This window comes from Hipposideros armiger, unplaced genomic scaffold (genome assembly GCF_001890085.2).
Source record: "Hipposideros armiger isolate ML-2016 unplaced genomic scaffold, ASM189008v1 scaffold_710, whole genome shotgun sequence".
NCBI classification, from domain to species: Eukaryota; Metazoa; Chordata; class Mammalia; order Chiroptera; family Hipposideridae; genus Hipposideros; species Hipposideros armiger.
The window spans coordinates 198,709-222,598 of NW_017732060.1; the positions used below are offsets into that span (position 1 = coordinate 198,709).

Sequence of the window (23,890 nt, forward strand, 5' to 3'; positions counted from 1 at the left end):
CACGTAATGTTGCAGTGGTGGAAGGGACTGAAGAAGTGTGGAGTTGTAAGAAAAGGAAACGATCGAGAGAAGTTCTCATTTCATTCAGATGTAGAAAAAACTGGTGTTTTCCTCAGAAATATCTTTGAAGTGAAGAAAAACCAACAAAAAGTTTTTCCTGATAGTTATGTTCTAAATAAATTGTACTTTTTTGTTTTGGAAATCTCAGGTTTTAAAAGTAGTACTATGGGCGACTGCCCTGATTATGTATGTTTTAGGATTGCATCAGGAGTTTTTACTGGTCACTTCTATACCTCAGACTTTTTTGTATCAACTCAGGACTGAGTTTCACAATTTAGCTTTATATTCTGTGAAGAAACCACCACCACAGCTAGAAGCAGACTCTTTTTCGCTCACTAACTCTTGGTGCACAGTGTTGATGAGGTGTGAGAGTCTAGAATGTTAAAACTTTCTCCTTTGTAACTGACAGGGACAAAGTTGTGTTTTTATCAGTAAAATAAGCTGATATAATTTATAGGGATATACAGGAAGCAGATGTCTGCCTTGGCAAGTTGCCATTTTTTATAGCCCTGTTCCAAGCACAAGCCAAAACTTTTAAATAATTAGTTACTTACTAATGAGATCCAAAAATAAGTTGTCAAAATAGGAGAAGGAGGTAGACTCTTAAGTGACCAAGGGCCTATTTTTTTAAAAATCCATTTCAAATGAGGGGGGCGTAGGAATTAGTATTCTCTACTACCATTAATTAGTGCATTGGTGCGATTTCAGTCAGTGCCTGGGGCTTTCCCTCTACTCACTTAAGCCTTTCACTGTGGTGATGAGTATTTGGAGAGTTTATTGCTTTGTTAAAAAGAAGCCCTTTGCTTGGGGGAAAAATCAACAACTCCACAAAAACTAAGTTTGTCAAGGAACTTTGGTGACTTGTCTCCTTACTACTGTTAATTAGCTCTGTCTTACTAAGGAAGACACTGACTTCTTCCCAGGAATCTCATCTCTTCCTGAGTTTTTCTGGTCCCTTGGCTTGTTTTAACTTAGTAAACTCCATTCAAATTCAACCAGTAAAACTATGTGTTTTGAGGGAAACAATGATAGTAAATGCCTGTTTATCCCAAATGGTTGTGAATGGAGTATTTTGATTAATTAAATATTCCTGTTAATTTTGTTTGTTTTTATGTAATTTGCCAGCTTTCAAAGAAACACTGGATATAAAAGATATGTAGCTAAACCAATGGTGATTAAGATTCAAGACGTTGTAGAACCATCTGGGTCATGGGCTCTTCAATGGATCCTTTTTTTACTCAGTACACAAGGGTATGAGGTGCTGGGAAGCCAAGAGCTTCTCCTCATGGAGCTTACTTACTGTCTGGAGAGGGGATGGACTTGCAGCAAAGATTCCAAACGTGGTGAGTGCTGGGCTAGGCTCATGCAGGCTGTTGGAATTCAGTTGGGTTGCAGTTCATTCATTAGTTCATCCAGTCAGAGAAGACTTAAGTGGGTACCTACTGCACTACGTTCATTGCAGTGAACAAAAACGTGCAGAGCAGGTGTCTGCAAGCTTTAGTGAGCCTTGTAATCACTAGCACTGATTACAGTACAGGTTCCCTGGTGCCACCCTCTTACAACATCAGGGCTTGGACCCAGAGATCTGATGTTTCACAGGCACTGTAGCCAACTCATTCGGGTGGCTCCTGTACCACATAGAAACAGCCCTTTGCGTGGGGATGAATTGTTCTTGTGGGATACTGTAAAGATGGTATTTCAATCAATTTGGGAGGAGCGTTCAGAAAAATTAAAGAGTCATTCTGAGATTGAGATTGTTAGAGCTAGAAGGAGCCGCTGAAAATTTTTCCTTCAAGGGTTCTGTATCTGGATTCATGGAAAGCTTGGAGGGCCAGTGTTCCCTCTAAAATTAAATGTACACTTTTCAGTTTAAGGGTATTTTTCTGGGGAGAGGATCCTTTAACTTCTAACATATTCTTAAAGATGACTGTATTCCCTCCCTCCAAGGTTAAGTCCCCCTGTGTACTTCTGTTACGTGACAGATCAGAAATCTAAGGCACTGAGGTGCTTCTTGTTTTCCTTTTTATTCCAGAAAAGCTGTTCTTAAATAACTTGTGCATTTTACAGTGAATGACATTGGATCATCAAGGAAAACAAATGGGAGTTAGTGGAAAAGCTGGTGTTACAGTGACACATGGCCTCTGGGTCTTAAGCATTTCTAGTTACTTGAATTTCAGATTTCTTGTACAAGAAAGAAAGAATTTGCAGCTCCCTTGTAAATTTGAGTTAAGGATGACTAAAAATATTTTATCTGGTATTTTAACTCTTTTACTCTCTTGTTTTATTTCACTAATCATTGTTTTGATTGAACACGGTGGTGGTGTCTGCTAAACGTAGAAAAGGAACAGATGACTTGACTGAAGAAATGCTCACCATGAGTGCTGCAGTCTAGATAGCTTGAAGACAACATTCCAGAGAGGGCACTTGTCATCCTTTCTTGTGTTCTTTGTAGGTGTAGATCATGCCTGCAAAAAAAGAACATGAACCAAATTGAGTGAAAATTGGTGAATGATGAGTTAGGGCACTTATCACGTGGATGAAGCCTGTGAAGGACTGACTAGCTAAATTTGCCTTTCGCTCAGTTTTAATATTTTTTTAGTGGTTCCAGTCTTTGATTTTTTTCTGTGGGATCGAGACTGTGTTGTTTTATTACCTTTGTTTTAAAAATGTAACTCAAGTGACTTCAAATGTTCTCATGTTTTAAGAAAGCTTAAAAAGTATGGTTTAGCTGAATGAATTAGGATTAAGAGGCATATTGCAATTCAGTAATCTTAAGTGAGGGAAAGCAGAAATCACTGGCTTTGGCCCAAATTATCCTCTGATTCAGAACTTTGTGGGGCTTGGATTTGAGAAATCGTTGCATACTCTTTAAAACATCTAATTAATTAAAAACTTTCCCCTGCTTGGAAAGTTGACCTAATGCCTCTTCCTATAAAGTTGGCCACCTGAAGACACATTTTGTAGATGTGGCTTGAAAGAATAATGTGAGTGACACTTGGGTTTCACTCTATAAACAGCTGAAAATTGAGATATTTAAACTATTTAATAACAAATGCCCAGTAGTAATTATAATTAGGAAAAGTCCCATGTTACAGATCTTGCCCTCTGTTTTCCTTTTGCATGTGCAGACGGAATTTGACTGGCATGTTAATAGAACTTTGAGGCGTTTTTGCAAGAAAACATGAAGGGAAGTCGCTTCCAGATTTTGAATTTGCTAAAGCTATAGGCACCTCCTCAGGTGACAGGTGAAGTGGGCTTTTAAGTGGCATGTTTTTCCACTCTTACTTGAAGTTGATGATTTGCTGTTGTTTTATGTAGGTGTTCCTGGTAGCAGAGAGTTGAAGTAATGAGAAGCCATCATGGAGGCCCAGTCCCACAGCTCCACAACCACTGAGAAGAAAAAAGTTGAGAATTCTGTAGTGAAATGCTCCACTCGAACAGATGTCAGCGAGAAAGCTGTGGCCTCCAGCACCACTTCCAATGGTGAGCAGCAACGGGGACCAGGAGCCAAGTCCACAGTCATTTTAATGTTCTCTGCATTCCTTGTGAATTGAGCATTTGCACCTGGACCAGTGTTTGCTCTATGAGAGGCTAAAGAAAGTAAATGGGGGTGGAGAGTGGGGGGTACAGGATAGGCAGGCTTTTGTGATCTATATTTTGGCACCAAAATAACACGTTTTCTTTAAAATTTTCTAATTTGAGATGTAAATGTGATAGGTTATTTAATATAGAACGTTCCCGTTTTGGCATTTTGGAAATCATTTTGATTAGCCTGGCAGGAGTCCAGAATACTTTGCCTTTCACGTGGAAAGGGTACACTGGTCGAAATAATTAGTTATTACTACAAAACACACAGAAGTTGTTTTGTCAAAATTAGTGACAGGATCCCTCCACCTCCACTCTAAGGGGTCTACTTTAAAGGATTTTAGAAGTTGTTGATGGTTGAGCCTCAAGGTAACACAAGTATCTGAGATACAGGTTTTGCTCTTGGCTTATAAAAATTTACCTAATTGTGTTCAGAGATAACGTAGAGCCACTGTTTTTATATGCTATATTAATATTTTAAGTCAAGTGTTGAGAGGCATTTCAGTTCAGGCATGAGCCCTGAAAGTGAATTCCAGAGCCCTTCTGGAAACAACAGATTGAAGAGATCGGTGGTAACCTTCACCTCCTTCCCCGCGTCCCTACTCCTGTAGGTAGGCCCTTCCTGCCGTTGCTGTTTGTAGAGTCCTTAGCCGCCCTGGCCTCCCTGAATTGCACCCCACTTCTCCACATGCCCTGGCTGGCTGGCTGCCCACTCCCAGACACGGCATATCTGGGCACACTTGATTGGCATGAGCCAATCTGCTACACTACCTGTGGGGCTTATATCTTATTTATTCCAAGAAAGATTTTACTAGGCTGATTACAATTTTGTGCATACCACTGGAGAGTCAGAATCTGCTTTGGACGGTAACTGCAGCCCAAAACTGAGGCTCTAAGGGCCGAAATCCAGTAAAACAGCTGCACCTTCCTGTCCTGGCTGTGGCACTGCCTGAGCTAGCGCTCTGAGGAGCCTGGCCTGCTCGCTCTGCTCGTCCTGGCTGTGGCAAGGTGCCTTCCTTCCTGGATGTCACCAGTAGGCATTGCTGGCTTGACTGGGTGGGGTGGGGCAGGGAGACTGGCTAGTGTTAAACCTGCTGGCTAATGAGTCCCGTTTTGGGTTGATCCTTAGGGAGATATGTTTATGTCTGTGTTTAAATAATGAACTTACTTTACATACATCTGAAAATGTATCTATATTTCTTTCTTTGTTTGTGGTGTTTCAAGTCAGGACTGGAGTCTGTTGTAATTGAGCCCCATATTTGTATTCCTCCAATGTGGTTATAGAAGGCATCATTTCTCCTTTAAAAAAAATAGAAGTCATGTGACCCTTGTTTATTTTTCCAGGAATTTGAAAAAAATTGGACCGATTTGTTATTTCAGAAGTAGGATCAGTCCAAGCAGTGTTGGTTATCTGGTAATTTCAATAGTAATTTTGTAGGAATAAGCACTTTCTGTGTATTATGCTTAATGAAACATCAATTTTTGTTATCTTGATAGCTTGCATATGCGAGTGTGTGTGTGAGGACTGGCAAGAACGATTGTGAGTGGGTGGCAGGTGGTGCTGCGCTGTGGGGAGCCTTCCTGTCAGCAGGTAACACTAGTCAGTCCTCAGGGAGGTGCTGCTTCTGCTCCCGCCCCCGACCCCGCCCCCGCCCCACGCAGACACATGCCCCGGAGGGTTCCAGGTGGCTGCCTTGGTCTTCTGCCGTTCTCTTACCACGGGTTGCCCTTGCGGACCCATTTAGGCTGACTAGGAACTGAAATAACCTAATGTGGCGGCTGGCGAACCCCTCAAGCACGTTAGCTTCAGAAGGAGCAGCGTGATGGACAAAGCTAGTCCTATAGTCTGAAGTAACCACAGAACTGATTCCTAAACCAAACTAGCTGGTTTACCGCCCTGCTCAGCCTGTGCTCTCCTAAGTGGGTGGAAAAACCCATTCCTTTGGGGACAAAGTCTCATGAGTCAGATTTGCAGGGCACATGCATGCATGATAGCTGTCCCCTGTCCTAGAATTCCTGGGTACTCTGGCCATTTTTCCAGAGTTCCTCTTTCTTCTAAGGAATTGACTGCTTTTCATTTGGGGATAACATAAAGACCCAATCAAATGAAAGAACAATGGAAGTGGTGTTTTTAAACATGGTTGCAACCCTACTGGAAGATTCCAGGAAAACCAGCAAACAAATTGACAGGAAAGGTAAAACAAAGGAAAATCAATCTTTTTTTCTTTCTTTCCCTTTCTTTCTTTTTTTCTTCCTTCCTTCCTTCCTTCCTTCCTTCCTTCCTTCCTTCCTTCCTTCCTTCCTTCCTTCTTTTCTCTCTCTCTTTCTCTCTTTCTGTCTGTCTTTCTTTTTAAAGATTTTTATTGGGGAATTGGGGAAGGGGAACAGTATTGGGGAGTTGGGGAAGGGGAACAGCCAAGTTGTCCTTCAGTCTTAGTTGTGGAGGGCGCAGCTAGCTCAGCTCCAAGTCTAGTTGCCATCTGGCTGCCTATGGCAGCTCTCGGCTGCTCAGCTCAAGGTGCTGTGTTCCATCTTAGTTGCCAGTGGTATAGCCCACTGTCCCATGCTGGAGTTGAACCAGCAACCTTTGTTGTTAGGAGCACGTGCTCTCACCAGCTGATCTGGCAGCTTAGCTGGCGGCTAAGCTTGAGCACAGCTTACTGGCCCATGTGGGAATCGAACTGGCAACCCTTGTTGCTCAGAGCTTGCGCTGTTAATCAACTGAGTCACTTGGCTGGCCCCCAATAAAGCTCTTCCTTGGTGATTGCTTTACGTAAACAATGCTAGTAACTGTAACGCCTTTTAAACAGTTCCCTGCAGGTGTCATGTAACTACTGTAGTTCAGAGTCTCTACAGCTCCAGCATCATGATCAGGGCATGGAATGGTCCACCTCTTCTTTGTTCTGCCAGTGCCTACCTGGTCACACATCCTCCTCTGCACTCACATGGTCACACAGATCATCTGTGGCCCATGTGGGTTTTAGAGCTCATGGGTGGGGGCTCAAAGTTTGGCACACTGTGCTGGCTGGGGGCTGCCACTGCCGTGGTCCATCCATGTGTCTCCCTTTCTCTTTTTTCTACAAACATTACAGAAGTGCTTGGACACCTGCACTGAGGCTATTCACCAATAGGAAATTAAAATCATTTTGAACCTATAGTAGGTAGTACTGGTTGCTACTCTTTCCAGGGGGCTCTATGCTTCCTTTACAAAGCTCTGAAATTCAGGGATTTGTAAATGAACAATTAAAAATGAGTTCAGCACCAAGAACTAAACAGATGTAATACAGGCATTATCTCTCCCATCCAAAATTTCATGGTTAAAATAAAACAAAAAAAAGTTTTGTTACTGGCACTGTGTTAGGTTGGCTTAATTATCTTTTCCAGCCATGATGTGCTGCACTTTGTTCCTGACGGTGAGCCTTCCAGCCAAGCCCTGCACATTCCACTGCATGTCCTTACAGATCTCTTTCCTTGCTTTTCTCAGCTGAGTATTTACTCCTAGAATAACATTCATATAGAGTTTTGTCTGAACACACATACACACAACCAAAATGTATGGTTCCAAAACCTTGAACAGCCTTTGAAGGAAGCATTTGCCTCTTAACACTGATATTTAAAATAATACAAATGAAAATCTGTGTTCTAAATCTTGCATGGCAAAAAAGACAAGGCAAATTGGAGTTTTGTAACATTTAAGAACCTGTATCGACGTAGAAAGCATGCCGTACTCTTTTATTCAGGAACTGTAATGTGTGTGTCATATGCCATCGTTAGGTTTTAAGATTTAGTGTTATTTATTAAGCATAAATGACAAAAGATAAGACATTTTAGTTTTCTGAATGTCTAAGTGTGATTGTGATTGGTTATTTTGGAATCTAACGTGTCTTCCACAGATAAAGTATACACTCAGATATTAAGTGTCATTGTTTACTTAATAATTTGTAAATCTGGTAATATACTAATACTGTAAGTAAAATGCCTTAATCTGTTTCTGGTACAGATTTTTAAGCTACATGTGCTTTGTAAATAATAAAAGTTTTTTAATCTAGGTCTTCCAGTGTTTAAAACATTCTCGTCCTATAAAATTTCCTTCAATGACTTACAAATACTGACTTTTCAGTTTGAAGTGGTTTGTTTCATTTTTTGGCCTATGATTTTTTAAGGAGAAATCTGATATTTTTTATTAACCTACTACTCTGCTTTAAAAAAGAAATGAACTAATAATAAATGTATGTAGGCTGTGGTCTTGGGATCTTTTAGTGTATCTGATAATTATTGGGAATATACCTTAAAGTGTTAGAAAGCTGAAATGATTATGCTAATGGCGAGGTAGTAGTATCCAAATTTGATAGATTAATATAGGAGAGGAGGTTCCCTGATCACTTTAATTCTTTCAAAAAGAAGGGCTTGGTTCTCCTCTACTTAAAAAACATTCTTTGAGATCTTTAAGGGGAAAATGGTGTGCATGGATGGTCTGCAAATACGTAAGGAGATACTTTTGCGTCCTTGAACTTTTGGTTACTTCTTGGCCTTGCGATTTGTCTTTAGACTGTCCGGTATGTAGGTGTTAATTGTGATACCTGTAAGATGGCTTCGTTGGTGCAGATCACACCATAGGGGCAGTAGGTTGTGAGTTTTTGGTTTCTCATCCCTTTGGATGTTCAGCAGCTTTGTTCTTGGCCACATCCCATTTCCTGGCACATGACAGTTGGATGAAAAGGCCTGTCAGATAAAATAGATTTACCTTGTAGGGTGGTGATTAGGAGCACCCAGGGGCTTTGGGACCTGAAAGTTTGGGTTGAGTTCCAGCACCACCAAGTATGGGCAGATTAGCTTCTCACAGTCTGTTTCTTCATCTGTTTACCAAGATAATAACTAGATCCACTTGGCAGGATCTCTGGGGGGGGATGCAGTGAGACCCGCCTGTACCATTCCAAAGATACTGCACATAGAAGTGCTCAGCAAACGTCAGCCACTATCATTAGGAAATATCCTGTGGATGAGTAAATTGCATGAATCCAAACAAAAGGATTATATTTTCTTGAAAATACACATAGGTTTTGAAATTAAGGGAAAAATGTTTGGCAAAAGTAATTTTTAATTTGTAGAACTCTGTTTGAAAAATAGTTCAAGATGTTTCACAAGTCCCAAACGTAACCATGTTTGCACATCTTAAGGAAGCATGAATCAAAAAGCTGTTTCCGTACTTTCCTTTGGAATGCCTTCTTAAACCAGAAAATAGGGAAGATAATTTTGAGAGAATTTATTTTGATTTCTTTAACCTTGGAAACTAACGCTGATTGTATGTCTTAGCATTAGAATTAGCATATGCTTGTCCTTTGATTCTTTTTCTGGGGTAAACTATTTCCTTTCAGGTAAGTGATGCATGCCCATTTATAGGGCTGTATTAGAATTAGATTTTATTCTTCTTTAAAGAGATTTCATGTTTTTAAACCAATTAACTAATGATGAATAATCTGATTGTCCTAAGAGGACTGGCTCTCTTGAGCTCCATACTCACATGTCCCTGAACCCTGGCAGCCTCTGTCTTCTTACTTTGGCTGAGTATATCGCCTTTCCTGCAGTCACCCAGGCTTGAAACCACACTGTTACCTTTGACCCCTCCCTTATGCTTCCAGTGTACAAACCAGTTTTGAGGTCCTGGTAGATTTTCCTCTGTAATTATTCACCTACGTGTTCCTTTCGGCCAGGCTACTGCACTATGGTATTTAAAACCTCACTACCTTAATGCCTTGACAACCAAAGCAACTTCTGTCCAGTCACCTTACCTTTGGTCTCTACTCATTTTGTTCATGGGACTTGATCCTGCCAAATTTATCTTTTTAGTGTTCTGCTTATGCCACACCTCTACTCTAGAAACTTCAGTGATTCCCAGCTACTTATAGAAAAAGGTCAGAGTCCTTTGCTTAATATTTACATAGCTTCCAAAATGTGCCCCCAATCTGACTTTCCAGCTTGACATGCTCACCCCGTACTGCCCCATCCATAACCTGTTTGTTAACTAAGCTGAAGGGCTCTGTCTTCATTTATATGATTCCTGCATAGAAGAAGTGTTTTTCCTACCATCAGTGCATTTTTAAGTTTTTCTCAAATGTGACTATGTCCTTAGTCTTTCTCTCCGTGCAGTCTTGTGTCCTTTTGGGAATTACCTAATAACACTTGATTTTTCTTGTATTTCATTTTTATTATTTTAATTAATAGACTATTTTAGAGAAGTTTTAAATGGACAGAAAAACTGAGCAGAAAGTACAGTGCTTCTCTATGCTCCTCTCTCCAGCCCCACAGTTTCCTCTATTATGACTGTTTTGCATTGGTTTTGCGTTAGTGCAATATGTTCGTTACAGTTGATAAACTAATACTGATACACTGTTATTGACTTCAGTTCATCATTTTCATTAGGGTTCACTCCTTGTGTTGTGAATTCCGTGGGTGTGACCGCTGTAGAATGTCATGTAGCTCCCATTACATTTTCATACAGAATAGTTTCACTGCCCTACTTGACTTGTTCATCCCCCGCTCTCATAACACCTAAGTTTTACATTTTAGTTGGAACTTTTTGAGCTTAGCACCTGGTTTGTCTTTCACCCATGCCCCTCCTGCGCTCCATTTCGTGTTTTGTGCTGGGAGGGCCTCAGTAGATACCGAGTAAGCCTGTACAATGCACAGGCCTGCCAGGAGTGGACTCGGCTCGGAGCCGGGGGACACGTGCGGCACAGCAGTAGTGTTGATGCCAGTGTTTGGACCCTATCTCTACCACTCGATTGCTGTGTGGTCTTGGGCCAATTACTTAACATCTCTGAGGCTGGTACAGTGAGTACCCAAACATGTTAGCTATTATTAGTAATAGTAATAACCTCTATTGGATATAATTTGGCAGGATTTAATTCACTGATGTGGTTCATATCCTTTCAGTATAACATCATTTGTTAATAATCTATGAATGGTTAAGCTGTAATCTGACTGAGAAGTAGAGAGGTTGGCTAACAGAAAATCCTTAAAATGAGACAAGTAGTTAACAGGAGCTGGGATTAGGAAACAGTACCTCAAACCACTGGTCCTGAAATTGCCACTAGTTTGGATTTAACAGTTCACATGCTGTTGGGGTATACTTTTCATTCATAAATACTCACTGAAATTTCGGGGTGAACTCAGTACTTCTGTGCTAATGGGCTTCCCTGAGGGCTCCTTTTTTCTCTTTTCTATAGCTATTGGATTTCTCCTCTGGAAGAACACTTCTTGGGTGCTCAGAGAAATCTGGAATAAATATCAACACCATCTTGCCATAGTTGCCCAAACTTGGGAGTAAAAAGAAGCCACAGCATGATGTGTTCTTCTTGTGGAAAGTATCTGGGTTGCCCTTGATTGCTTGTGATCATGTGATATGGGTATTTCACATTTCCAGAAACAAACTGGTCAGAATCAGAAATAGCAACTGAAGAAGCAACTTGGGTGCAAAATGGGGCTTGTGGGAGGACAGTCTCCCTCTGGGGAGGCAGCTGCTGGCCTTCATTCTGCACCACTTTGAGCCCAAAGGTGGAGGGAGGGCTTCCTTTTCCAGGCAGCTCCCACCTGGAATGCTAGAGGATGCCAGACTCAGCACTGGCAACCATGAGGGTCCCAAGCATAGAAAGAGGTGGTGTGACAGTGGAAGCAAAAACCTTCTTGTTATCTTGTTTACATGGAAACCTTTCCAAATATATCAGCTGTAATTTTTATTTACTTTGAAAAAAATTGCATACAACATAATTCACTCTTTTTGGTGTATAGTTCTATGAGTTTTGACAGATCCATAAAGTCATGTAACCACCGCTACAATCAAACAGAGTAGTTCCAGCACCCCCAAAATTTCAACAAGTACTTTTTTTTTTTTTAAACTCGGTGTAGTAATACATACAGTATGAGTCACCAGGAATAATAGACAGCATTCGAACTGCACTATCTGTTTGATATTATGTTTATTGTGTTTTATTTAAAACCCATTTTTTTTAAGGCCCCATTTTTTTCTTTCTATTTAAGTAGTTCCTGTTGAAATGGTAGTAGGACTAAAATGTACTTGAAAACTGCCCAGAAGAAGTATGTAACCTAGTGTCTCTGCCAGTCTGAGTCTTTTTTGTGTGTCCAATCAAGGTATTGTTTCCATTTAGTCCAATTTGAAATGCCATTTTATACTTAAAACTACAGGGCAGCCATATTAATGAGGACTTTTGTTGTTGTTGTTTTGCTACTATGAATTAATTGCACAAGAAGGTTAGAATCAGAACATTTAATGCAGCTCTAACCTAGAGGAAAAATATCAAAGGCTTTAAGTCTCTCTCTCTCTCTCTCTCTCTCTCTCTCTCTCTCTCTCTCTCTCTCTCTCTCTCTCTCTCTCTCTCTCATCTCCTTCCTTTTTGTAATAGCATTCTTTCCTCTTTTACTTTTTTCGATAGGACTTCGTTTCAGGTGGAAGAAATTTTTATATAAATGTTACCCTCGTCTGACTTAGGCTGGTGTTTTTCCTTTCTCCCTTTTCCGCTTTCTTTGACTCTTCTCTCTTCTCAGTCTCTTTTTCCTCCCCCCACCCCCCTTAGTGGTAGAAAGTTGAGTTCCATCCCAATTATTAAATCTTAGGAGACCATTCCCACATGGTTCCGTAAATGGTAGCTTCATTCCGCATTCTTTCATCTCTTCCCCTGCTCTCTGGCTTGACAGTTGAAAAGGTCTGACTGTGCCACACAATGGTTTGATTGGTTTCTCTGGGGGAGACTTTCCCTGCCTCATCATTCGCCAGGCAGGTGGACCACAAAGTCTCCTGATTCTTTTGTTGCCTCTCAAAGTCCGAGGTCTTTGACTGAATAAATCCGCCGTCATGGGATAATTTGCTAAAAGGAGACTGAAAGATGTGAGAGAAAAGCCTCACGACTTGGGTGCTGCATTAATGAAATAACGGGGCCTTGGAGTTTGCAATTGAAAAATCACCAGGAATGCAGTGGGTGGAGCCGGGGTCTTTTATTTCCCATAATAAACTTCTAGTTCTATCATTTAAAGCATGTGCATCCTTTTGCTCCTGGCTGGCCCGAGTGTGTTTGCATTTGTACCAGTGTTTAAGGGGACAGCCCTGTCCAGCTGAAGCCGTTTGGGCGATGTGTCTAGTTAGTCATTAGATTATTACTAGTGGATGGAAAGAATTCCATATGACAGGACTAAGGTTGAGTTAACACAAGACGAAAAGTAATTTACAGATAGGCTGTCCCTAGCCATCTTTGTAGCCCCTGATAAGGTTTCATTTCAGAATGGATAGGCGACATTTCCACTTACGGGCCCATTCTGCGACACCTGTGATAACAGCTTCTGGATCCTAATTGAAATTGGTTTCAAAATGGATTTTCACTTTTCTCTGTCTGTGGAAAATATTGAATGGACTCAGAGCTGCCACAGAGAACCCCGGACCTTGGAAAATGGAGCGGGAAGCTAGGATCATCTTTCATAACGGTGTCAATGATATGACAGTTTTGTTATCTGTCTTATTAATGAAATCATTGATCACCCGATGAGGAAGATAATAAACTACGTTCCACCAGTGTGCACGAAGCTCATTTAGATTCGTATTACAAATAAGGAGGGGAAAAAACCCAAACACCAATGGAACTAAAGTAGTAAAGGTCAGTTAAAACTTTTCATTCTCAAAGTGACCATTTCAGATCAGAACATTATGAGTAATTAGCAGTCCTAAGTATTTTGAAATTAACGAAGTCAATATTATATTCAAGGACTATCTCTGGCCAATGAAAAGTAACTAGCATTTTTAGTAAAGACTCATTAAGTGAAATTCAGAAGTAGACGGGGAAGTCTGAACTACTTAAGTGCTATGTAATGGTGAGAATGGGATAAAAATATACACAGGGCCTGTCCTCCTGGTGGTGAAGGGATCAGGGCTTGTCCTGGGATGGCTGTTAAGGGAGACCAAACTGAAAGAAAAATAGCATATTTTCTGTTCCTCTCTTAAAGTGCTCTGGGAATCCTAGTAAGTCAGGAATTGGGTTTGGATTTAACGAGGTGGCTCTATTGTTTGGTGTTGGGCTGCTGTGGAATGTGCTCCCTGTCCCTCTCCAAGGAGGAGAAGAGATGCTGATGACTTCTCATGTTTCATGGTGAATTGTATTCCTAGGTGTTTCTCCATTCTCAGTGCCAGCAAGGATCAATCCAGTCCCATCTGAGCTTGAAAGAGGAGCTGTGATCAAAGGCTCTAATGATGTCACTGATCTCTTGATCTCTGGTGATTGATTAGGAACAGAAGTTCTGGAGAATTCTGCCTTTCCTTATAATTTTAAGTTCATTAATGTCTACCATTAAGGTATCTAGCTAGCTCTTACTCCACAAAGTTACAAAAATGAATGGTATGGAAAAAATATTTTTCTTCTGGATCTGTCTATCTATGTGTATTTTTAAGTTTATTGGAATCATTCCTGCATTTTATAAGCAACCATCCCCTTTAAGTATACTGCAAAAAATAGAATTCTGCACATAAACTGGGTTAGGTATTTTGGAATTCTACATAGAAATTGGGATAATATTCAGCAGCGAAAACATTTACATTGTTTCCAAGGCAGTTCAGTCATATACAGGTAATTCTACATTAGGTAATTATTAAATATATATAAATGTAGTATTACCTTAGATATTTAGGATTTTTAAAATCCTTTTATGGAACTATTTAAGATTTTCCCCTTGCCATTCAAAAATAAAGACAAATGCATTCTATACCAAGAGGTGACAAATCTTACAACTGGGGAAGATGCAACTTGAAAGGAAATAATAAAAAAAGGCAAGAGAGAGAAAGAGCTCTCTTTCTGGAAACGCTCTTGACTGCACCGTAACTGTTGGCTTAGATCCACCTAGAGTAGGGATTGATTGCAAAAGCACTGGAAAAAAATTCTGTTTTGGAAGGCACTGCAGCCCAAGAAAGAAAATTGAATGGAAAATGGAGAATGTGAATTATTATTAAAGTTACTGTTACCTTCTATGGTTTGCTGTTGGTTGTCAAGGATTATTGCTTCATGCTTGCTTATAGCTAATTCCTTTCACAGAAAACTTCATTTTGAGAACTGCCCTCTGAGTAGGACTGATAAATGTGTTTGTAGTGTAGGGTATCTGAAGGGAAGAGATCATGCAAATGAGCCTTTGAGAGAAGATGGTGAGGCAATTATGAATACTCAGCTTTAATGGATGTCAAAGATGCCCCTTTCACAGAATATTTTTGTTCTACTGGCAGTGATAAGAAAACTAAGCCCAGACCCTTGCCTGTAACGGAAAGAGAACTCCCAGAAAGAATAGAACAATGGCATGGTTAAAATAATGGAACTTCTAGCAAGGTAAACAGTTTCTGGTAAAATATGAATCTAATATTCAGTTGAAGGTTTCTTCCAAGCATTTAAAAACTAGAAAACATACAGTGGCCTATTTCACATTAAGTTTAAATCAAATCTGTCTTTAAAAACTAATGTTTCTAGGCTTGTTTTCAAATGCTGGCAAGTTTCAGAGCAGTAGAAAAGTTCCTTTCCTATAAATGTTGACAGCAGTTCCGGTGGAGGCTAACAATGTTTTATAAATAGCGTTTACTTAGCAAAAACCATATGTATGCCTAGTGAAATAACCTCACATTTATTTATGTTTTGATTTATAGAAAACATGTGCCCCTTGACAAAGCCTTTGGGCTCTTTTCCGCAATTAAAAAGAATCATTCTTGGAAAGAATAGCTACCATCTTAATGAGAAACTTTTTCACATAAATTCAAAGTACTTTTTTTTGATCAGTTTCGCACAAATTGAGATTATTTTTATCCACCAGTTTGACCCAAAAAACTGGGTGAATTGAAAAATAAAAGTGCTTGTAAACACACACACACACACACACACACACATCCCCGCCCCTCCACCCCCCAGCCCATATATTGGTTGAAAATTGGGGAGTCCAAGGCTTATAAAGCCTGGGCAGTACGGCAGTGGCAGTGTGCAGTTCTGCGGCCAGAAGATTTCTGTTGTTGCTTGTGACTAGTGTTGGTGTAGCATGAGTTAGTACTCCTCAGGTTTTGTTTGCTTTGGTGCTTTTTAGACTGAAGAGGGGAACGTGTCCTATATGTACCTGTTGCTAGGCCTTCATCTGGCTATCTGAAAAGTATCTATACCTGGATTCTCTTTCCAGCAACAACAGATGATAAGGAAAGAGAGTGATGAGGTGGGTTGCAAATCTCTATCTCTTCCCTTTTTTTTTTGGAAGAAAAAGACTATATAATTTAGTTAAAAAATAAGTGCCTTTAGTTTATCACTCTTTCAGAAAGTTTAGGGTTGGAGTGAATCGTTAAAATGAAAAAAATCCTTTCTTAACTTGAAGAAAGAAGTGGTCGTATTAACTTGAACCAGTATTGTTTTTTCACTATTCTAGACTAAACCAGGGGTCTTCACACCACTGGGAAGTGGATTGGGTCAGGGAGAAAGTCGGTGTTTAAATATAGAGACTTCATGATACATGTGTAAACTAATGATTCGATTACAAATCTTACATACATGTGATAATATAATTTTGTATCTTGTTGTAATTTAGGGGGATGCTTTTCATTTTTAAATATAACTAAGATATATATGCTTTAAAAAACAGTTAAAAATAAAAACATACAGTTAAATTTCAATAGAAACTTTTTCTCATGAAGGTCAAGTCAATTTTCCAAGTCCTGGGAGAGCCTACCTGGCTCCTGCCTCCATGCAGTCAGGAATACCAATTAAAAAAAATTAAAAAAAAATTTTGTTTCAATTACAGTTGACATACATTATATCAGTTTCAGGTGTACAGCATAGTGGTTAGACATTTATATAGCTCATGAAGTGATCCCCCCAATAAATCTAGTACCCACCTGGCACTATATATAGATATTACCATATTATTGACTGTATTCCCTATGCTGTACTTTACATCCCCATGACTGTTTTGTGACTATCAATTTGTACTTCCTAATCTCCTCACCTTTTTTCAGCATGTCCCTCAACCCCTCTCCCATCTGGCAACCATCAGTTTAAGAATAAGTACCATTGAGCATGGTGGCAGCTACCTCAAGACCATCATGGCATCTAGGAGGAGTGAACCATCTGGTACAGCAGGGGGGTTTAATTGGCAATCCAGGAACCCTTGAGGTTCATGGAAAGGTTTAGAAAATGGCCAACCCCTTGAAGTTATTTGATTCAGTGCTTTATGGGCATGTGCCTATGCCGTCTTTGTTCAGGTCCTTAAAGAGATTCATGACCTAGTATTTGCCAGAGCCACTGGTCTGCAGGTAGGTTTTGAGGCTTTCTTCAGGAAAATATTGATTGAATGATTAGGATTGCTCTTTGAAGGAGTGATCCATCTATGAGAAGAGAGCCTCTCCATGATTAGGGACCGTGAACCTGAATCTTTCTCATATAAAATATGTGGGAACCACAGTTGTGACTTTATAGAGGCTGCACGTTAAAGATGCCAAAGATTCTGCTTGTATATCACTTTATCTCTTTAAATGAAGAACTTGGGTTGATTTAAAGAGCTCTTCCCCTCAAAAACTTTCATTCTGTGACATTACTTGAAGTGCTCCAGGGATTTATTTTTTTAGTTTTTTAAACTTGTTATTTTTCAGCTCCAAGTCAAGTAGTTGTTTCAGTCTGGTTGTGGAGGGTGCAGCTCAGTGGCCCATACCAGGATCAAACCGGTAACCTTGGTGTTATGAGCACTGCATTCTAACCAACTGAACTAACCGGCCACCCCTCCCCAGGAATTTAGAGGAACTTAAAATGACAGGAAGGATGTCAGGTAAATAAGAGGAGCTTGAAAGGAATAAGTTAATATAATCTAAGTTTAGAGAGGGAAACCCACAAGTCTCTTTGTTAATCTTCATAAATCACATTTATGTTTCTTGAGTTAGAAACCACTGAGGATTTTGTTTAGGCCAAAACGTGGTCTCACATTGTTGTCATAACCATCTCAGCTATTTTGAAGGGCAGTCTATAGTTATCAGTTTCAGGTGCAAGTCCAGGAGGATTTTTGCCCAGTTTTGACTGAATTGCTGATAATTACAGGTAGTTGCCACAAAAGCAGTGGACCACTGATATCTGAGATGTGTGTGTCCTTGAGTTAGACCTGGCGGCACCCGTTACCCAGCCTGTGTTTGGCACTGCTGGGAGCATTTTGACATTTTTGTCACTAACTCTTCCCAGACCATGGCCCTCTTTTAAGTCTCTAGAATATCCTCATAGAGTGCTCGGCATGGTTTTCTGTTTGGCATCTGGTTTGATGTAGTTATGTTTCATCATACCTTCACTGAGAGCTTTTGCAAATTTCTTTGATGCTAATTTAGTTCCTTTAAACTCTTTGGAGTGGAAAAAAGAAACAAACCCAAGAGTACAATAAACTTTGATTACCAGGTTCCTAAACACTGAACCTCTCAAGCAACCCGTCTTTGTCATTACTTTTTGACAATGACTTTATAAGCAGGACGGGACGTGGGGAGCCTTGTTACTGTTGCTGTTCAGGTACAGCTGAGGAAAGGCTGCAGAGCCAGACAGTAGGAGACCCTGGTGGACTTTGACCCACGCTGCACTTCCCAGGGCACCCTGAGAAGAGGCTGTACCTTCTAAGGAAGATGAGATTGTTCATTATACATACATTTTATTTATTTTATGATTTTTTAAAAAAGATTTTATTGGGGAATTGGGGGAGGGAACAGCGTTGGGGAATCAGGGAAGGGGAACAGACATGCTGCTGTCCTTTTGTTCTTCAGTCTAGTTGTGGAGGACGTTGCTTCACTGGCCCATGTTGGTATTGTGATCATTGCGCTCTTCCCGGGTGAGGCAGCTGCTCGCCGGCCATTGGACAGCTGCTCATGGCGGCTCACAGCAGTTCATGCCGCTAGCTGCTCACGCTGGCTGCTGGCCAGTCACGGTGGCTTACAGCAGCCCACTGCAACCCCACTGCAGCCTACGCCATCTCCAGAGACTCACAGCAGCCCAGCTCCAGGTTGAGCTGTTGTTCACCATCTTAGCTGTAGAGGGCGCAGCGTCACTGGCCCATGTGGGATCTGAACTGGGTCCCTGCTGCTCAGAGCTCATGCTCCTAAGCCAACTCTTAACCAAGGAGCCGTTTGGCTGGCCCCCATATACAGACATTTTAAAAATAATGCATTTAGAAAGCATTTCAGTGAAAATGGAACTTAAAGGAGTACAAGGAATGAGGGCACCTCTCACTTAACCCACCTCTAGGCAGCCTGCTCCCTATAGTCTGAGACCTTAGAACTACCCACATGATCTCAGCTTTCCTCTCTAAAGCATCTGTTTTGTTTATTTTTTAAAAAAGGAATACCTGCTTATTGGGAAATTCAGAAATGATAAAAACCTAACATGTCCTGGAATCTTACTACCCAGAGATAACCTTGTTAACATTTTGGTGTATTTTCAGTCTCTTTCTCTCTCTTTCCTTTTCTTGTTATTTATCAATTATATTTCAAAAGAGAGACAGACAGACAGACACAGGAGAACTAAATGTTATGTGATATCCTGGATAGGATTAGCTCTTTACCACTTGATGTGGAGTCCACTGGATTTCTGCTGCCCATGGAGCACTGCAGGTTCAATGCAGTAGCCACTGGTAAAGTGTGGCTGTTGAGCCCTTGAAATGTAACCAGTCCATCTTCAGATGTGCTTGTAGGGTGGTGACAGTGGCAGGACAGAAAGGCAAGCAGCACACAACACAGCACCTGCTCCAAAGGGGGCGTGGCTCTTTGATCACCGCCTTCTGTGGGCTGGGCCCCAGCTGTCCATCACGAGCCATCTTCTCCTCCATGGAGTCTTTTGCAGGCTGTTGGAAGTCCTTTTTCTCTTCATTTTCCATGGCATGTATTATACTACATGTTCACATAACCATATGCTGGGGGTATTTTCCATGTCATGTACTACTCTGCTCCAACTTTGCTTTAATGGCGATGTAATTTATTTAGCCAATCCCCTATCATTGGACATTTACGTTTTTCTTTTATTTTTCTAATTATAAATAAGGATGTGATGAAAATCCTAAAACAAATCTCTGTGCTTTGAAGAAATCTTACCGAATTAGCTCCAAGAAATGTAGCAACATTATATTTCCATCAGCTGTTTATGAGTACTCATTTTCGGAGACTCTTGTCAACATTAGTGAAATATTTTAAAAGAAAATATGATAGGTGAAAACGTCACCTCGTTTAAAATTTTTTTTAATTGAAGTATAATACACAGATAGAAAAGAGCATATAGCATATGTGACCAGCTTGATGAATTTTCCCAAAGTGAACACATCACTTGGATCAAGAAAAAAACACTAGCAATCCCTGACAGGGTCCTCTCCTGCCCTGGACAGTTACTCCCTCTGTTCCAAGGGCTTGCTGTTTATCCATCCTGCTGCTGATGGGCACTTGGGTGGTTTCCAGTGTTTGGCTGTTAGGAGCATTGGCTGTTAGGTACCTGTCTTTTGGTGGACCTGTGTACACGTTTCTTTAGAGCACAAACCAAGGAGTGAAATTACTGCATCATGGGGGATACTGCCTAATAGTTTCCCCAGGTGGTTGTGCGGATTTGCTCCTCATTCTTGCCAACACTAGGTATTTTTCGTACTTTGCATTTTAGTTCTTCTGTTGGCTGTGCAATGGCATTTAATTCTGGTTTTAATTTGTCCCTGATGACTAAGGAAGTTAAGCATCTTTTTAGATATTTATTGTTCATTTGGATATACTCCTTTGGGCAGTTACTGTTGAAGTCTTCTTTTTTTAATTTGTAGCTCTTTTGGAGTACATGATTGTTTATTTGTTGTTCTAGCACTGATTTGATTTGATACCTATGATATTGTGATTTATAAGAAATATATATTTGGTCGTTCAGATGAAAAAAATGTATTTCTCACATATATTTGGTCTTCCTCCAAAGTACCTGGCTCACAGTTCTCCAAACCCTTGGAATTTCCTAAGTGTCTAGAGATAAAGGTATTTTGTTATGTTAATGTGGTGACTTTTGGAATGCACCAAACGATGGGGGTTGATTGCCAGTGGAGCTAACCACGTGATTAAAGGGTGGGACAGACCTCCAGGGAGGGGAGGGTGGTGGCGGCTGGAGGTTGAATCAGTCGCTAATGGCCAAGGATTTAATTAGTCATACCTGTGCCGTGAAACCTCCATAAAACCCAGAGGGATGCCGCTAGAGAGCTTCCGGCTGGTGAACACATGGAAGTCGCCTGGAGAGGGCTTGGAAGCTCTGTCCCCTTTCCCTATACCTTATCCTAAGCATCTCTTCCATCCGACTGTTCCTGAGTTACATCCTTTTACAAATAAACCGGTGATCTAATAAGTGAACTATTTCTCAGAGTTCTATGAACCACTCTAGCAAATTAATGAACCCCAGGAGGGGATCCTGGGAACCTCTGGTACAAGATCCTAGGGACTTGCCCCTGGGGCCTGAAAGGGGGAGGGGAGCAGCCTTAACCCTTAACCTGTGTAGTAAAAGGATAAGAACATGGGTGGATGCAGTCAGTCTCAGCCGTAGTGGTTACCTCTGGGGAGAGTGGAAAGGGAATCAGACGGGACAGGGTTCAAATGTACCTGTATCACCTTCTTTAACGAAAAATATGCCCAAATTTAATGTGTTAACTCTGGGTGGTGTGTATCTTGCTTATGTTATTCTCTGAAATATATCATAATTAAAAGATGCCCCTTTAGAATTTTGTTAGGAATTGTATTCAGCTAGCTTTATCCAGGCTGTATTGTAATTAATTATATTGGCTGTAAGAAACAGTCTCAGTTGTTTTCTGCCACATTCTCACAAGGTTACTGTCTTCCTAAGGGTACATCAAAGCACACAGAAATGCACACTGGATTTGGCATCCACGTTCTGCATTCATCTTCAGAAGTGCATTTTATTTTATTAAAAAATCTGTCACTTAAAAGAAAATATGTAGGAAATAACAGTTGGGAAGACCTAACAGGTGTTTACTTTATTTTCACCTTTTATACTTTAACATGTTCTGGAAGCAATTTAGTTTTTCTTTGTCTCATCTGTCTTGAATTGAAAGTTTCAGGTACATCGATAAGTACGTGGGTTAATGTAACACTGCTTGTATTCTCTCAGGAAAGATATTGTGCTCTAGCTTCTCTGCATCAGGCTGCGTGTTTATCAAGTCCCTGCAGCTGCCCTCCAGATTCAGGGATAGTGGAGTCTGTTACATGGTGGCTTTCTCTACTGAAATCAATCAAAACGCCAGGGTCAAAGATTGTGAGTGGGTTGAGGCTCTTTGTTATTTGTTTATTTGTTTATTGTTGTCGTTGGGAGACCATTGGTAGCAATGGAAATGGTCAAAGGAATCTTGATGCTCTTGTTTTTGACCTTAAGTTACCTTAACCTTGGGCTACTCTTTGTTAACTAATGACGAGGGAGTACTGGATTTAAGTTGATGCTGGTCTTGGCCAAATCAAAGGACGATCTGAGAAGGATATGATCTTGGCTCTGTGTCTGACATGTTGCTATAATGCATGCTTATTAAGTAGAACTCATAAAGAGAAGAGAATCACAAACATCTTTAAGTACCCCAAGTAGCAGAATCTACATCTCTTTGAAGATAGGAAGTGTTGTCATCAAAGGTGTAATTCCATTAGTTTCTTAAGTCTCAACTTCATACAATTGAAAACTTGCCCACAACCTGCTGCCTAAAGATTTTGGAAATAATTGAGAGACATTTATTTATTCTCCAAATTTCAGACCATCCAGCATTTTGTTGGCCTCTTGTCTGGGGAGATCCACATTCACCAGAGCCATGTCGATGAGTACAGAAAATTTGCCAGCCCACAGAGAAATTTGAACTTCCTTCTTTTCCCCGCAGGAGTGTCTCTGGGAAATCGTGCATACAATAGAACTTTTCATGTCTAGACCCTGCCCAGGGGATTTCTGTCTAATAAGAACCTTTTTTCTTAAGCATACTCAAATGGAACAAAGCTCAGGAAGAGAGTGGGGACAGAATGCAGGAAAAGAAAATGTAGGAAACCTTGGATCATTATATTTTCCCAACTCCTCTGCATCCAAGTCTGTGCCATTAGACGTGTAAAGTTCTTTTTTACTGATGTGCTGCTCATAGTGAACAAATGCTACTGAGGCTCTGCTAAATGCCAGACACTATCAGATTCTGAAGATTAATAAATACGGGGGCTGCTCTCAAGATACTTACAAGTGCATGTGTATGCTTGTTAGGTGCAATATAAATGATACCTACAGCTAAGGAGGCAGGTGTCATGGAAGAGGTAGTAACATTTGAGTTAGATCTTTCAAATGTAAATATTTAAGGCCTGGTGGACAAGAATGGCGGGGGTGGGGGGAGTAGGGGGGAGGTGTTGGAGAATACAGTCAAGGAGAAAGGCATTCCAGGTAGAGGGAGCAGCAGAAACAGAGACTTGGATGTAGGGAGATTCTTGGTGATTTGGGGACATGATACCAATCAATGTAGGTGGCTTATGGCATAGGCGTGGGTTGCGAGTAGGGACAATTGTGATATAAAATGTGACTGGAAAGGTATACATATTGAGACCATATGGTGGAGACATGCGAATGCAAAGATGAAGAGTTGGGGCTTTATCCTTAAGGGGAGTGGGCAGAGGGTAGTGACAGGATATCCTTTGGTCCAGTGGGAAGGATGGCTTGGAGTGGGGGGGGGAATGGAGGCCTCGAGGAGGAAGAGGGGAGACATGGAGCTGGGAGTGTTGCAGAGCTGAGGGGAAGTGCTGTGAGGATGGGAGGCCTGGTCCTGATGGAAGGTGGGGCAGTGATGGAAGAGAGTGCAGGTGCGAAGGCAGTGACAGGGATGAAGACAGTGAAGCTTTACATGTTCCCGCATCCAGTGTTTCTCAAGCCAGCCTGCAGAGTGGGACAAGCTGTGCCTGGCCCTGGGGCAGGTAGTGCAAGCTCCCCAGGGAATTCTGTGCGCATGGGGAATCTCTGTTCCTGGTGATGCGGGTCAATAACGTGTAGAAAGGGACTCCCTTTTCAGGAAGGGACAAAGGAGGGAAGGGGGACTCCTCGGTGAGTACCTAGATAAAAACTAGAGGGGGAGGGGGAAACGAGACATTCTGCTCCCACCTTCCTCTGTTTTCTTGGTGAAGTTGTAAAGGATGACATGAGAAGAGCAGAGTGGTTTTAAGAATGGCAAATTTTTTGTGACGGAA

General features: G+C 41.0%; 1 protein-coding gene across 1 annotated transcript in view; it reads left to right on the forward strand.

The window, feature by feature from the left end:
• GLI3 (GLI family zinc finger 3) overlaps positions 1–23,890 on the forward strand; it is a 287,264-nt gene that overhangs the window by 10,925 nt on the left and 252,449 nt on the right. The window contains exon 2 of the mRNA XM_019627118.1: positions 3,379–3,543. Within this exon, the coding sequence (XP_019482663.1) occupies positions 3,420–3,543 (124 nt within the window). The 5' untranslated portion in view covers positions 3,379–3,419. The remainder of the gene's footprint in view (positions 1–3,378; positions 3,544–23,890) is intronic.